The sequence below is a fragment of the Echinops telfairi genome, unplaced genomic scaffold (genome assembly GCF_000313985.2).
Source record: "Echinops telfairi isolate 266 unplaced genomic scaffold, ASM31398v2 ScPeMD7_7421;HRSCAF=8459, whole genome shotgun sequence".
Taxonomy (NCBI): domain Eukaryota; kingdom Metazoa; phylum Chordata; class Mammalia; order Afrosoricida; family Tenrecidae; genus Echinops; species Echinops telfairi.
The window spans coordinates 9501865-9518964 of NW_022111321.1; the positions used below are offsets into that span (position 1 = coordinate 9501865).

At 38.5% G+C, this 17100-nt stretch overlaps 1 protein-coding gene across 1 annotated transcript in view; it reads left to right on the forward strand.

The window, feature by feature from the left end:
- Positions 1-17100, forward strand: part of CNTN5 (contactin 5) — a 1071081-nt gene that overhangs the window by 843319 nt on the left and 210662 nt on the right. The window contains exons 15-16 of the mRNA XM_045297732.1: positions 13792-14635; positions 14795-15225. Coding sequence (XP_045153667.1) covers positions 13792-14635; positions 14795-15225 — 1275 coding nt within the window. The remainder of the gene's footprint in view (positions 1-13791; positions 14636-14794; positions 15226-17100) is intronic.

The window sequence follows — 17100 nt, forward strand, 5'->3', positions numbered from 1 at the left end:
TGCCATAAAGATGGTTGAACCCCAAGTGGCCAAGCCACTTAGTAAGTACCCATTTTAGAATGTTGCTTGTAGAGAGTTTAACCCCTGGCTGCCTAAGATACACAGGACAAATGAAAATATCTTCACATGTTTTCTGATACTTGGTCCTTCAATCTGTCCAGCTATGCTCGTTGTCCAGATTTTATTGTGTGATCATGGGCACTTAAATATGCTATTCTCCAGCTGAAAGCTACATGCGATTTTAATTTTTTTAAACCCACAGAAAAGTTGGTTTTATATTTTTTGATATATGATATTTTGAAATATCTTTAGCTGTTGTATAATAGGCTTGGGCCTCTCCTAGCTCCGTGGATATAATATATCTTTATTTCTATATGAAAAGCATTGGACAGGTGGTTAAGCCAATTCTCTGGCCTAAGCAGTTCAATAATATCTTTCAGTCAAAATTCCAACCTGGTCTGATCCACTAGCTTTTTCTGATACCCTTAACCTTTCACTACATCACTTGAACCAAATCTCTTTTTGTCTCAATTTTATTCCTCGAAGAAATGAACAATCTTTAGCCATGACCTTCTAAGTGAAACCATAATCAGAACTTCACTACTCTGCCCTGACTGTGACTTGGCTGACCTCCACGAATGATTGTGACCTCTGCAGCTACTCATTTTTCTCCTCATCTCCCTTCACCCCACAGCCTTTTTTTCCTTTCCACTTTCAAGTGCCTTTTTTTTTTAACATGAAGCTTATCCAACCAAGTTCATTCAATTCTGTGATGTTAATAAGATAACATTATTAGAAGTAAAGATAAAGGCACCTTGAAACGATCTTCTTGATGCCTGGATGCTTGGAGGCTTACTAGCAATAGACTAACTCCGGCATTTAGGTCTCTTGTTTTCTAGTTCCCAACATTTTCCAACTCATCTCCTGTTTTTCATTTGCAATGTCAAGCACAACATATGCACACCCACTAATTTTTTAAAGGAACTTAACGTCAATATTCTTCTGGAGAGAAGGTAGTTCGACTGAGACCAATGGACACAAACAAAGATGCTGCATAGGGATGGTTTGTATGTGCTTGACGGAGCATCATGGACTCAATATTTTTATGATGCTCCCCCAAGTCAAGCAAAATTTTGTAGTTCCCTTTAAATGCATTGGAATACCTTCAAAATTTATAAGAAGCCTTCAAAAGTAATATCATGCCTTGACACTATGAGAAACATTCACGTATCATTTGACCTTTGACAAGATGCTTTGTCTGACACAATGGCTGCTTTGGTGGAGGCAAACTGGAGAACAGTGATGAGGATGGCAGAAGAGTGGACAGTGGTTCATTCTGTTGTACATACGGTCACTATGGGTCATAACCAATTCAGCGGTACCTAACAATAACATCATTACTAGTAATATGATCATCGTCGTTGTTAGTTAGTTGCTGTTCAGGAGATTCCAACTCCTGTGCACGCAGAGTAAAGCTTACTCTGTAGAGTTCTCAAGTCTGTGGCATTTCAAAAGCACTATGCCAGGCCTACCTTCCTAAACAACTCTCAATGGTTTCCAACAGCCAACCTTTGGGCGAGTAGACCCGCGTCTAACCATTTGAGCCACTCCACTTAAGCTCACTGCCATGGAGTCAATGCTGACTCGGAGCGGCAGGATAGAAAGGACAAGGTAGACCTGTCCTGTGCGTTGAAAAGACTATAACTCTTTAGGAGATTAGAAAGCCCTGTCTTTCTTCCCTGGGACAGCCAGGGTCCCAGGGACACATCATATTATCATGATGATAAGTAGTCCACAGTTCCTGACTGTCTTTCTGAATTTGTCAGAGATCAAACCAGTTTTATCTGGTTCAATGATAGTCAAGGCAGCATCACCAGAAGAACCATGACATTGGAAAGTCACTGTAAACCAGCAAGATACGAGGAACCGAAAAACAGGACCAAAAAATTGCAAGAAATATAACTACCTCCTTACAGAAGATGGCGATCATGCATGATCAAAAGCAACCAACTCTTTTGCCATTAGTTTTCAGCACAGGCGCAGTAGTACTGCCTCCCTCAAAAATGGTGTGTCCTTGCTCAGATATGCGGGGCCCCACTCAAGGATGCAGCCAAATATTCTGTTTTGAATGGATGTTATTCAAACCAAACCAAACTCCCTTCCACTCAGTCAGTGAACCGTCAACCCTGCCCCCGACCCCACCACCGTGGGTTTCCAAGACTTTAACTCTTTATGGGAACAGAAAGTCCAGTTTTTCTCCAGCAGAGTTGGAGTGGTTTCAAAGTACTGACCATGCAGTTCAAAACCCAATGCGTCACCACTACGCCACCAGGGCTTCTTACAGTCCTGCTAATGATCCTTTCTCACACATTGGGCTACTGAAAGAATTCACTATGCCACTTCCAAGTCTTCCAATCCAGGACTCCAATCCATCATTGTCCCCAGAGCCAGGCTCTGAAGTGAAAAAATCGGTACAATGTCTGTCTCACTCTGTTAGCCTTCACACAACCAGTTTAGGAAGGAAGAAGAAGTCCTAAGTTCACAGTGGTAACACAGGACTGCCTTATTAACTCATGGTTTTTAAATGATTACACTATCATACCTAGCAATGCATAGTACAACATTCAGGATATGTCGGTATATAACTACCTGAGACCCAAGATCACTATCATAAAGAAGACATCACAGGTAGTTTGCATCCATAAGTGTGAATTTTTAATGACTTACCACAGAAGTATTCTCATAAAAATGAGAACATAGAAGTAATAAAAATGTAATTTTATATTTCACCTGATTTATGAGAATCGATAAGGGGAGAGAGCAACTGAGCAAACATTCGAACATTAGAATCCTGCTAGAATTTTTAAAAAACACATCAGCCAAATTATATACATAGTATTCATAATGTTACCACCTTATTTTGCCATGAAACTGCTAAAGTAACATTAATTGATGTTTTATGTGCCATCGAGTTGGTTGCGACCCATAGCAACGCTATGCACAAGAGGAGGGAACACTGCACATTCCTGCACCACCCTCAAAACTCTCCCCATGCCTGAGGCCATTGCTGCAGGCCCTGTGTCAATCCATCGCAGAAGACTGCCTTCTTCTTTGTGCTGCCCCTCGCCTTTTCCATGCGTGGTGTCCCTCCCCAGGGACTGGTGTGTCCTGACAACATGTCCAAAGTAGGCAAGGCAAGGCTTCAGCACTCTGGCCTCCAAGGAGCACTCAGCCACACTTCTTTGTAGACAAATTAGTTTGTCCTTTTAGCAGTCTGATCCCAGATTTTAGGAACCCTCGTGACGTAGTGGTTCTGCTGTGGGCTGTGATCCACATTGTCAGCAGTTTGAAACCACCAGCTGCTTGGCTGGATGAAGACTGGACTGACTATTCCTGTAAACAGGTACAGACCTGGAGATCGACAGGGGGGTGGCTATGGTCAGTACTGACTCGATGGCAGGAAGGAGATCTCACAGTATAAATACTTTTAATAAGTATTAATTTTTAAACAAAAGAATAAAAGATTAAGTGGTACCTCTGATAATATGGAATAGATTTCAAGTTTTCAAAATTCCATTTATTTAATCAATTATAAAAAAAAGCAGGGAGGTTACTTTGAGGATGAAGGTGTGCCTGATTATCGTTGTTTTTTCAAGTGCCTCATATGCAAAGTTGGACATTGAATAAAGGGAGATCAGAGGAAAATTGATGTGTTTGAATTGCGGTACTGGAGAAGAATATTGAAGATACTGGGTGCTGGCGCATGTGGTATTTCATTTAGGTGTGCACAATGTAGCTATGAGTCAGAACCAACTGATGGCACCTCACGACAGTATAAGAAAATGCCACAATCGCCGATGTTACTCACTCCCAATTAGCCATCATGTATTACAAATGATAAATCAGACTTTAATTACTCTGATCCATCTTATTTTTATTATCTAAAAGAAATGAAAATTTCCCACACTACTAAAGCTCATAGGGTTTTAGTAGGCTGTGCAGGTTCACTATTAATCAGAATCAACTTGAAGGCAGTTTGGTTTGATTTAATTTTTATGAAAGCAGATTGTAGGGTTTAAAGATAGCAATTGACTACTTAAATACTTGTAGTCCAGAGTTTCTTATAGATTATACATATTATATATAAAAACAAAGTATTTTATTTATTGCCAGTTAAATAGCATAAACACTAGCCTTAGTTTTCCACCCAAAATAGGGTCTCAAATTTTGGTGAGTGTAAGAAGTCTTTGCTGAGAAAAACTGTGTCAACTTTTTTTCTGGTATCAATAATCACAGAATTTCTAGAATGAAAATATATAATAAGTTAGAGGAAGATCATGAATAATTTGGTAATGACACTAATCATTACTTACTGTATTGTCCCATTATATAATACCATATTATACTAACTTTTGGCCAAATCAGTATGACAGTAGCAAGCAATTAAAGTATTATTTCTGATGTACATAGGTTTCAAATGTAGCAGTGCATGTCTATTAAAATTGAAATTTTTATCTGACACTGAGCTAAACTCTACCTTCTAATTTAATGATATTTTAAATATAGCAATTTTCTTTATTTGTTAAATAAGTGTTATCACATGTTCCTTAATGTGCATATTAAGTATTCATTAGTTTAAGTATTCATTAGTATGCATATATGTTTGTTTTAATGAAGTCGTAGTAAGGGCATGTTGCTAGTGCAAATTTAATTTTCTTATTTTAAGTTTCAAATAATAGTTAATCTAGAGGAGGAAAATAAGAGAAATCATGACTAAAATTAAAAAACCAATCACGACATTGTCAGTTCTGACTCATAGTGTCTCTATCTAGGTTTCTGAGGCTTTACATCTTCATGGAAGCAGGGAACTTTATCTTTCTCCCTTAGAGCAGCTGATGGGCTTCAACCTTTGAACTTGGGCTAGTAGTCTAGAGCTTACCTTATATTGTCACCAGGGCTCCTTATTACTATTATCAAAAAATGTGCACGTTATTAATCATATCAAGTAAACTAAGTAGATTTAGGTCTTTATTCCAATATTATGACATACTACTTTGTTCAATCAACATACATTAAAATCACCTAAAAATTCTAAAATATAAAGACTATCTTTTTAAAGGAACAGAAATTCAATATATAGACACTCATTCAAGAAGGTTCTCATGAAGACCTATACTCCCAGAAAGAAGATGAAGCAGAGATGAATTTGAATCAGATTCCCCATATGTTGGTTCAGGAGATGTCCAAAAGAATTATGTTGGTTCTGGGAAGAGTAGAAGTTCCTAAGATCATTTATCCTCAGACAGATTTTGCATGTATTTTTAGCCCAAAACCTTATCAAGTTAAATTTAAATAATAAACCTTAAAGGCTTGAATTCCTTATGCATTAATTGTGTCCCAGGACTAAGCAAATGTGAATAAATTCTGAAGAAATGCTGCTTCATCCTTATGAATAATAATAATGCTTCAAATAATAATGCCAATGTATTTTCTTAGAAAATTCAAATGCTAAAACACAAGATTTGCAAAAGCAGAATCCAAAGTTTGAGACTATTAAAACTATCAGAATGTTCTTTAAAACTGACTTGACTCTGAAGTTTTTTTTAAAGGAAAATATCAATAGAGTGAGGAAATGTACAAAAATGACAAATTAAAACAACATACATTTTCAAAATTTAAGTAGGCTCATCTAGTAGCATATTAAAGATATAAAATTAGTAAATTGGTAGATAAAAAGTGTTGAAAATACAAGTCAAACAAAGAGAGAGGGATTATGAAAGGCCTAAACTGACACAGCAAGTAGAGGAAGAAATCCAAAGGATGCAGGCAGGAGAAAATAAAGCAAAAACACAAATAACCAAAATTGAGAATGAAAAAAGATATCTCAGGTAGACCTTGGAGATAGTGAAATAATAACGAGGATATTTTTTAAAAAGGTTATATGAAAACATTTTTAACTATAGGCAAAACAAATTCTGATACAACCAGAATCTATTCAAAATGACATTAGTAATCCTAAAACTATTAAAGATATTTACTCCATTGTAAACACAGTAATAACAGTACCAGGAAGCTTCAAAATGTTCATGGGGAAAAAATGGAATTAACAGAAAATAAAATTCTCTCACAAAAATTTTAAAGCCTATCAAAATATCCCAAAGATATCTAAATTGGGATGAATCTACTGATGCACTCAACTAACTATTCAAAACTGAAAATAATTCTAATTTAAGTAAACACTTCTAAAGAACAGAATTTTTTTTTCTCTCTAAACTCATGAGTCTGGCAAAAGATTTTAATCGAAATCTCAAAAAAGGACAACAGAAGCAATTATAATAATAGGTCACACTTTCTTGAAAGTATAAATTCATGCATTTAAGCAAAATATTAGCAAGCAAAATCCATCAATGTTTAAAGAGAATAAAATTGCTAAGTTGGGTTTATCTCAATAATCATGTGTGTTTTAACATTAGAAAATTCATTTGTATAAACTACTACACTTCAGTGTGCTCATGTGTAAAACGGACCTGTACGTGGACCAAGAGACAGCCCTTCAAACAGAATGAACCCCCCAAAAGGTATATCTGTGTGGCTTAAGATCAGTAAAGCTGTGCTTCAGCATATCCTTTCCCCATTGTGTTAGTCCAGGTAGACTAGAGAAGCAAATCCATAGAAACTTATATGTGTATAAGAAAGAAGTTTTATATAAGAGCAATTGAATATCGACAAAGCATCCCAACCCAGTCCAGATCAAGTACATAAGTCCAATATTTGCCCATATGACTGATACCAATCTATGACTCCAAATGCAGGGTGACCACAGACAATTGGGTTGGAAGTCTTGTGGATCCAGTGGCGTTGTAGGCATGTCAGCACTGGCAGGGGTCTCTATGTGGCTTCTCCAGCTCCAGAGGTCTGGTTGCATCAGTGTAGTTCATGTGGCTTCTCCAGCTCCCAGGGCATAGTGTATGTGGCTTGTCAGTAGAGCGTCTCTCAGAAAGTGAGTAGAGAGAGAGAAGTGTCTCCCGCCTCCAAGTAGGAAATGCAGGAGTTCCCAGAATTCTCAGGGGAAGGCCATGCCACACAGAGGCCTCATTGGTTATATCTTGATTGACAGGCCAAACTCCACCCCTTCACTCAAAATCTTCTCAAATTGACACCAGATTATGTACTACCTCACCAATGCTATTCAATCTGTATGCAGAGCAAATATTCTAAATAATTTTTGTATATATGCTATATAAAATTATGCAAATTTTACATTTCTAATACAATATTATTCATATTAAAATTCATGAAACTACATCTTGAAGACAGTTTCAAAACAAACTACAGTGGAGGACAAGACTTATATTACTAAAGACCTAGTCCAGCTCTGTGAGCAAGCAAACCCAAATCAAAACAAAAGCATAACAGAATAGAAAACCCGAATGTGTTCTGAACAGGTCTTTCAAAATAAAAGGAAATGTGATGTGGGAAATTACTCAGTTTCCATTGTATCAGGAAAATACAAGTTGAAAAGGAACAAGAAAAGGTATGATTTCTTAACATATGACGGTACCAATTTTATTATGAGAATTGGAGAAAAGAGAACTCTTAACTTGCCGGAGGGCTCATCTGTGAGCCCTTGTATCTGCATAACCAATCAGGAAACAGTTCAGCATTGTGTCGTAATTTTAAAGAGGTACTAGATATAAGTACTTCGACATAAATGCCTAATCTCTTGCACATGTTCATCAGGAGTTACATATAACAATGCTCCTAACATCACTACTTGTAATTGCAGAAAACTGAAAACAATATAAATGCTCATCAACAAAGAAGGGAAATATAGTGTGTTCAGACAATGCAATGCTGCTCAACCATGCAAATGAATGAACTACAGCTACGTGCACCCATAGAGATGAATCACACAACCGTAATTTTGAACGAGAGCAAGCTATCAAAGGGTTTATATATAATAGGAGTCTATTTATATGTAGTTTCAAAAATGGACAAAAATAAGCAATATTTTAAAAAATGTTTACAACAAAGTTGAAATTAAAAGAAAGGGAATGCTTATCACGATAGAATGGAGCTTATTCTCTAGGAGGTGGGTCGGATTGTGATCATGGTGGGGTATAGAGGGCAGCACTGTTCTTGCCCTAGTTTCTGACCTGTGTCATGATTACTTAGGTGTTCACAGTTTTTCTCCAACCTGTATTCTTATGATGTTTGCACCAGTCTCTTTGACATAATGTGTTAGGCTGGGCCCGGTAGAGAACCAATACCAGAAAGCCTGTATTGTGTATGTTTATGGAAAGAGATTTAAATGAAGAGATGGCTCATACAATTGTAGAAGTGGGTAAATTAGCCTGGGTCAAGAACATGGTTCCGTTAAGCCAAAGGTTGCTGGGTAAGTAAGCTTGGTGGAAGAACATGGGTCAGTTGTAAACCAAAGGTAGCTGCAGGGGCTGAGGAACAAAAGGAGATGAAGTAGGAGGAGCATAGGCTGGTGGCTGCACAGCTGAACGGATCTGAAGTCAGATACATGCTGATGACTCCCAGGATCAACAGGCAGCAAGAGGTTGATGAGCTAAAATACAGAATCCAGATATAGCAGAAGTGAGCTAGCTTCACCACTGGGTTAGTAGGCCATACCTCGAATGAAACCTTCTACAATTGAATTAAAGCTGTGAATAAATTAAAGAGGTAATACCAAAAAAAAACACAAACAACCAAAAAACCAAGCTCACTGCCCTGAAGGCAATTCTGACTCATACTGACTGACCCTAAGGGACAGGCCAGAACTCTCTCCCTGTGGGTTTCTGAGACTAGAACCCTTGATGGGATTAAAGAGCCTCATCTTTTCCATAGGAGCAGTTGGTGGTTTCAAATTGCTGACCTCTCTATTAGCAGCCCCATGTTTAAACCACTGTAACTACCAGGACCTGCCTTTTCTTTAAGGAGAATGTCTTCTATCCTTTTCTTCCTACAGCTGCTTGGCTGCGTCATAGAAGATCTCTCATGTTGTTGATCACTCTATGTTAGGTCATATCATGGGAGAATCCTGGCCCAGCCAAATTGACATGAAACTTATCACACATAATGTAATCAATTCTACTTACTATGTAAAATAAGAAATACTATGGAGGAAAGTAGTTAAGGAGTGACTGCTAACAGAACGATTTGGCCATTGAAACCCACCCAGCCGTTCTATGAGAAGAAGACTTGGCAATGTATTTTCATAAAGATGATAGCCTGGAAACCTCAAAGTTCTGCTTTGTCACATGCAGTTGTGATCAATCAAAAAAGACTTGACAGCACATAGCAAAAACAGCATGAAAAAGATCTTTCGCCAGAAACACTCCACTAAGGCTCGCTTGCCTAGGTTGTAGACTTCTTATGATGAAGATGCCTTCTTACACTTTGTTGCCTGATGTTCAGCTTCCCTAAATGAAAAAAAAATAAATCATTGCAGAAGAAACTTGTGTGACAAAAGTCATTAGGCGTTCTAAAGCTAATGGGTAGACAGTGTAGCACCTACCAGTTATCCTCTATTTCAGAATATATGGAGCATTTCCTGGGCTCACAAGACCTTTTTAACAGACATAATCTGAAGTGATCTTTTATTGCATGAGGTACTTTTACCAGAGGTAATGTTGTTTAAGTACTCGGAAATCCACTCATGCAATCCAGCATGCTTATGACTCACAAATATAGCACGATGATTGTTAAAGAGTACCAGTAGAAATGTACGTACTTGTTTGAGATGAAATAGAGAAAAAAGTAGGAGTAAATTTAACAGCTCCATTAAACACAAATTCTTTGGAGTAAAAATGTGCTTTCTCCAAAATTAGCATGGAGAAGAGTTGCTTCTTGCTTGCTTCAATTCCCTGAAATATAAATATGTTTCCACAGTTTCTCCCATTCTATCTTCCTATTCTCCCACAATTGGCCCTCTTAATGTGATCCCTTTTACAGTGGTCAGCAGTGGTAGCTGGACACTATTTCATTCTTCTGACCTCAGGTTCTATGAGTGATCCATTATAATCATATGGATTTATGATCCATAAATCATTCATTTTCTTCAATAATTTTGCTCCATATGAGCATAGAACATTCAATGAATCTTAGGTGGTTGCTTCCAAGCTCTCAAGACCCCAGTGGCTCCTCTCCAAAGTAAGATGTCAAACATTGCCTGCAGGAGCAGCATTATGCGAATTGACCTGATGTACCCAAGACTATGACCCTGAGCCTCTAGAGCAGTGGTTTTCCACCTTCCTAATGCTGCCACCCTTTATTACAGTTCCTTGTGTGGTGGTGACCCCCAACCATAAAATTATTTTCATTGCTACTTCTTCACTGTAATTTTGCTACTGTTAAGGAATCAGACGACCCCTGTGAAAGAGTTGTTCAACCCCCAAAGGGGTCGCGACCCACAGGTTGAGAACCGATGCTCTAGAGGTAGCAACTTACTCCCTAAAGGTGTTTACTTATGCCTAAAATTTTTTAAATGTTGCTCCTCGTATGTCTCGTTATATTCATAGATGTATTTTCGGCACTTATAAATACATATGTACAAATATATTCTGTCAAACATAAATAATTGTAAGGTAGATTTGGCAACAGACAGAAAGAAAGAAGGCAAAGGCAGAAAGTAGTTTCAAAGGTTTATTTCAGAGCAACCGGGAAAGATTCACAGGTCCCTGATTGGGGCCAGAGAATTTGCGCTGCCTGGGAGGGAGGGGAGTCCAGAGAAAGGGACAGGAGCGTCCTGAGCTCCTGGGTGAGGTTCACAGGTCCCCAGTTGGGGACCCACAAAGTCGCTGTTCCTGGGAGAGGTAAAGAGTTGTATAGCTCGGGTCTGGGGGAGGGAGTAGCTGTGGAATTTTCCATTGCCCTTTGGCTGTCTGCAAGGCCGGATGAAGCTACAACGTCCTCTGCAATGGTCAGCCTCCTGCATCTGAGATGGAAGGAGAGTGGGAGTGGGAGGCTTGGCCTCTCGCAGTGTCCTTGAAGTGTTTTCACCATCCCTGGGTACCTTTCCACATGGCCGCCCTGCCAACTCCCACTTCTACCCAACAATAATGGATGTGGCCCTATCGATTTTCTCATAATTAAACAGCTTGGGTCTCTATGTATATCCTCATATGATGATGATGAGTACTGCAGGGTTCGTTATGTAATAATATTTACTTTTATTGCTTTTAACTGGTTGCACTCCTCCGTAGGTCTTTCTTGCCTTAATCATTTTGTTCTAAATGCCCACTTAATGAATATTGCCTTTCCCTTTACCAACATTAGTACATATCTGCATTCTATTTATTTAGTTAGTTAGTTTGGCTTTATAGTTTTAATTTTTTTCAACAGTTTTATTGGCAAGTAATTTACATATTGTATAATTCAATAGTTCATTAATTCAGTCATATCAAGGAGAATTGTACAATCATCCTCATATTATTTTTTTAGAACATTCCCCCTCCCATGGTTAAATCGCCTCCAAGATAAGTTATGCAATCACAATTAGTCTAGTTCTCCCTCCCCACACCCATGTTCTCCATTTACTCCCGAAACCCCCTTACCCTCCCCATCATCCATCCCACCCTTGCATTGCCCTATCATATCTGCACTTTAGTTAGGCATTGGCTTTTCCTTCCCCATCCACCCCTCATATGATTTTTAAAAATGTCTCTTTGTGTGTCTGTATGTTTTCTGACTTTGTATAGTAGTGTTTTCATATAGTATTTGCCCTTTGTGATTGATTAATTTCACGCAGCATGGTATCCTCCAGTTATCCATGTCATGAGGTCTATCCCAGATCTATTGTTATTCCTTGGGGTTGCTACCATGCTCTTTCTGTGCTGCAGTGTCATTGTCAGGTGCCGTGAGTTGACTCAAAGTCACACGGACAATGTGTGCAACAGGATGAAGCACTGCCCAGCCCTGCACTTGAAATGCTTTCCAGTCCCGTGATATCCTCACAATGGCCATTCTTTTTGACCCCATTATTGCAGCCACTGTGGCAACCATGCCTTGACCTTTTTCTTCTTTTTCACTGATCTGTTTTAGCAAGCATGATGTCCTTCTCCATGGACTACTCCATTCTGATAATACGTCTAAGGTCCGTGAGAAAAAACTTCATCATCCTTTTTTTTTTTTTAAAGGAACATTCTGGCTGTAATTCTTCCAAAACAGATTCGTTCATCCTCTGGAAGCTCATGGTACTTTAAATATTCTTCTCCCACATCATAATTCACAGACATCGATTCATTTGTGGGCTTTCTTATTCACTGTCCAGATTTCACAAGCATTTGAAAAGTTGAAAATACAGAGGCTTAGGTCGTGCATGCACTATTCTTCATTATTCGTGCTCACATTTGCCTTCAACATTTTAAATGGGTCTTGGTAGCAGGCTTGCCCAATGCAGGGCATCATTTGCTTTTTGGCTGCTGCTTCCTGAGGTTCTCTTCTTTCTATATACAGTTGATGGTTATTTTTCCATCTCAAATGATGATGGCATGAGTATTGGGACTGCAATATATCTGTACATTTTGGGGGGTATGTTGACATTTTCAGAATGTTAAGTCATCTTATCCAAAAGCAAGGTTTATATTTCCATTTATGTAGATCTCTTTAGGTTTCTTATATAACCTTTGTAGTTTTCATTTTATAGATCTTTTGCTTCTCTTGCTATATTTATAACTAAGTACTTTATCTTTTAGGTGACAATTATAAATTATATGGTTTTCCTGATTTCATTTTCAAAGTTCTCTTTGTTAGTATAAGAACTTGCCTACTTTTTGTACGTTGACCTTGTACCTTATCCTTAATTCTAATACTTTTCTTGTTGAGTCTCTGAGATGTTCTATCTATATAATGCTATCATCTGAAAATTGAGATAATTTTATTTGTTATTCAATGTGGATGCCTTTTATTTTCCATTTATGCATTTTGCTCTGCCTAGGATTTCCAATATACTTAATTGGAGTAGTGATACAAAATATCTTTTTCTGCTGCATATGTCCTTAACTATCCTGAGGAATTTCACTTCATTCTTATTGTGCTAAATCTTTTTATTAAGAATTTGTTTGCAACTATGTCAAATACCTTTTATGCATTGAATGAGATGGTCACGTGGTTCTTTTGTTTGGCTTATGAGATTAGTATGTTGACAGATTAATAGCCCCAGGGATTTCCACAAAGAAACATCTAAGCACTATTTTTTCATGAAGCTACTAATATCCTCATGACCTCTTTCAATAAAAAAAAGTGGATATCTCTGATGAAACTCAAAAATTGTGAGTGACGTGTACATAGGATTGATGCTGGCAGGCGATAACTATTTAGCCATCAAGGTGGCTTGTAGATATTGAAGGGAAGAGTCTGGTTTTAACCCTGCCTACCACATATACTTGTGTGATCTTTCTGTTCCTCAGTTTCTCACCTACAATGTCCAGTTGAGGAAAGTGCCTTCCTTATAAGGTCTTTCTATAAATAGATTAGCTCCTAGAGCTAAAATGTAGAGCAGTGTCTGATGTATTAAATTCTTAGTAAGTGTTAGAAGTTATTTTTTACTGGCTCAATCAATGGTAATGAAGTCACACACATCTTTTTACTTTAATTATAATTCATTCCTAGCTGTCTATAGCAAAACTACTAATGGATACTACTAGTTAGCCAAAGACTAATCATTGAATTCAAAACTAATAAATTAGTATTTCATTTTCCTCATTTTAAATATTCAGTGACATAGAAGGTTATTTTGTTGGGTTTTTTTGACATTTAAAAAGAAAACACTTTTATTGACAGCTAGAGGTCATAGGACAGTTTTACAGACAACAGATATAAAAGTCCCAAGACAACAGAGTGTACAATGCGGCAGGTTAATACTCTTCACCCTCATCCTCTCCATCTGCACTATCTGCTCCCACCTCCTCATAGTCCTTCTCCAGGGCAGCCATGTCCTCCGGGGCCTCAGAGAACTCTCCTTCCTCCATCCACTCACCCACGTACCAATGGACAAAGGCACACTTGGCGTACATCAAGTCAAACTTGTGGTCCAGGCAAGCCCAGACCTAAGCAACGGCTGTGGTGTTGCTCAGCATGCACACAGCTCGCTGCACCTTGGCCAGGTCTCCACCAGGGACCACAGTGGGAGGCTGGTAATTAATGCCAACCTTGAAGCCAGTGGGACACCAGTCCACAAACTGGATGCTGCGCTTGGTCTTGATGGTGGCAATGGCAGCATTGACATCTTTGGGAACCACGTCACCACAGTACAACAGACAGCAGGCCATGCATTTTCCATGGTGGGGGTCACATTTCACCATCTGGTTAGCTGGCTCAAAACAAGCATTGGTGATCTCTACTACAGTAAGCTGTTCGTGGTAAGCTTTCTCAGCAGAGATGACAGGGGCGTATGTGACCAGAGGGAAGTGGATGCGGGGGTAGGGCACCAGGTTGGTCTGGAATTCTGTCAGATCTACATTCAGGGCACCATCAAATCTGAGGGAAGCAGTAATGGAGGACACTATCTGGCTAATCAGGCAGTTAAGGTTGGTATAGGTTGGGCGCTCGATATCAAGGTTCCTACAACAGATGTCGTAGATGGCCTCATTGTCTACCGAAGACACAATCTGAGTGCTCCAGGGTGGTGTGGGTGGTGAGGATAGAGTTATAGGGCTCAACTACAGCTGTGGACACCTGGGGGGCAGGGTGGATGGAGAACTCCAGCTTGGACTTCTTGCCATAATCAACTGAGAGGCGTTCCATCAGCAGGGATGTGAACCTGGAACTGTTGCCCCCATCGAAGCTGTGGAAAACCAAGAAGCCCTGGAGACCCGTGCACTGATCAGGGCCAGCTTGCGGATTCTGTCCAGGATGAGGTCGATGATCTCCTTGCCGATGGTGTAGTGCCCACGGGCATAATTGTTGGCAGCATCCTCCTTGCCCATGATGAGCTGCTCAGGGTGGAAGAGCTGGCGGTAGGTTCCAGTGTGAACTTCATCAATGACTGTGGGCTCCGTGTCTACAAACATGGCCCTGGGCACATGCTTGCCAGCACCCGTCTCACTGAAGAAGGTGTTGAAGGAGTCATCCCCTCCCACAATGGTTTTGTCACTGGGCATCTGGCCATCAGGCTGGATGCCGTGTTCCAGACAGTAGAGCTCCCAGCAGGCATTGCCGATCTGGACACCGGCCTGGCGGACGTGGATGGAGATGCACTCACGCATGTTCGGGCTCGTAAGGGCATTGTGGGGCGACAGGAGCCTCCCACTGACAGACTACCAAGGAGTCCGGGGGAGAAGTTAATGGATCTACATAATTTTTTTAATGTATTGGTTTTGATGCATGTCCTCGTATCTAAAACACGAGGTATTACACGAGTATTACACACCCACTTAGGTTATTGCTTCTTTCACCTTGTTAGTTTCATCTTCTCATACAGTCAGTAAAACCCTTCAGGAAAGACTTTCACAACCCTTAACACCAAAATTGCAACAGAAACAAATTAGAGAACTGAAGAGTTCAAACAGGCTGTTTCATTTTCTGTTTGCTAGTTGAGCACATGCATTTTAACCCTTAATAATAAAAATAATAGGGACTTTGAGTACATTACATGTTTCTTAGTAACTGCCTTCCTCTCCCCAGTGGCTAAGTTATGTTTCACCTTTCTTCAGAAGAGGAAAATAGATGATACTTAACCTGCTTTGCAAATCAGAGTACCAGATAACTCAGTTCCCTTCAAGAATACTATATAAGGTTTTATTCTTATTAGAAGTTGTCAAAGAAGCAGAAATAAGACACTATTCATGATTGCCTTTATGCATTCTACAATCTTATAAACATCCTGGAGTCTATTAAGTTTAAAAAGCAACATTATTTGTAGGACATTTGATTAAAAATTATCCTTAGAATATCTATACTAAATTTTGTTATTTTGACAAGTCAGAGGAAAAGATTTCCAGCTTGTAATTTAGTGATGCACATTTTTTGGTTAAAATAGCAAAAAGAATCTTTAAATTGAGATATAGTAATTATATCTCAGATCTAAATAACAATTAGACATTACGATGAATTGAGATGTAATCCAGGCTTTGCTGTAGAGATTATGTATTTTATTTCATTCGTAATTATTTATATGTTTCAAAGTATTCCATAGTTTTATACTCTTTCATATTGTGCTGCTAGGACAGAGCACTCTTATTATAATATGGTTTCAATGGTTTTTATATCATGGTATCTTATATATGATGTGCATCTATAGAGATATAGTAAACATATATGAAAATATATCTTGGAGAATGATATCTTATTACAAATATTTATCAGACACACATTCCTTTAGAGTCAATATCACTAGTACTGTGTACAATTCTCAACATTATTGGTATGGAATTTACTTTAAATATAAGAGGTTCTGAGATCAATCTTTTGCCTACTCCCTACTCTTCACTTCTTATTTCACCTGATCTTGTTTCTTTATCAAATTTATTTGATCACCCTCTAATCAAAGAATCTCCTCTCCAGGTCACTGTTTATTTTACTTTCTTTAATTTAGTCTACTATGCTTATTATAGTTTGTCTCATTGAAATATTCCAATTTCCCTGAAGACTTTTCCATATTAAAACAGTTGTAAAAATTCCAGATCCTGGAAAAAGGCATTTTATATGCTTTATGTTAGTATTCCCTAAAATAAATGTATGAATTGTTGTTATGCTAAAGATCAAATAGTTGAGGCTAGAGAAGTTGCATAATTTACCCCAAATCAAAATGCTGTCTGACTCAAGTTAACGGTCTTAACCACAAAGCTAAATTTGGAAGATAGGATGAGGATTAGCCTCCTTCCATGAACTTATGCTGATAGATGGCTATGCTCACTGCTGTGAATATTGGTAATTCTTTATTTAGTTTCAAAGTATGAGTTTGATCTATTGTGCTTGCATTGTTCTCTATATTTAAAATAGAACATTTGGCATTGATAGCATACACGCTCAAAATTAGAAATCTACTTCTGAAAACAAGGTGAAAATAAAATATTGGAAAGGATGTTTTCTTAATAATGTGTACTTTAAATATTATCTTGTATTTCTCAATCCTTGACATTTTGTGTTTCT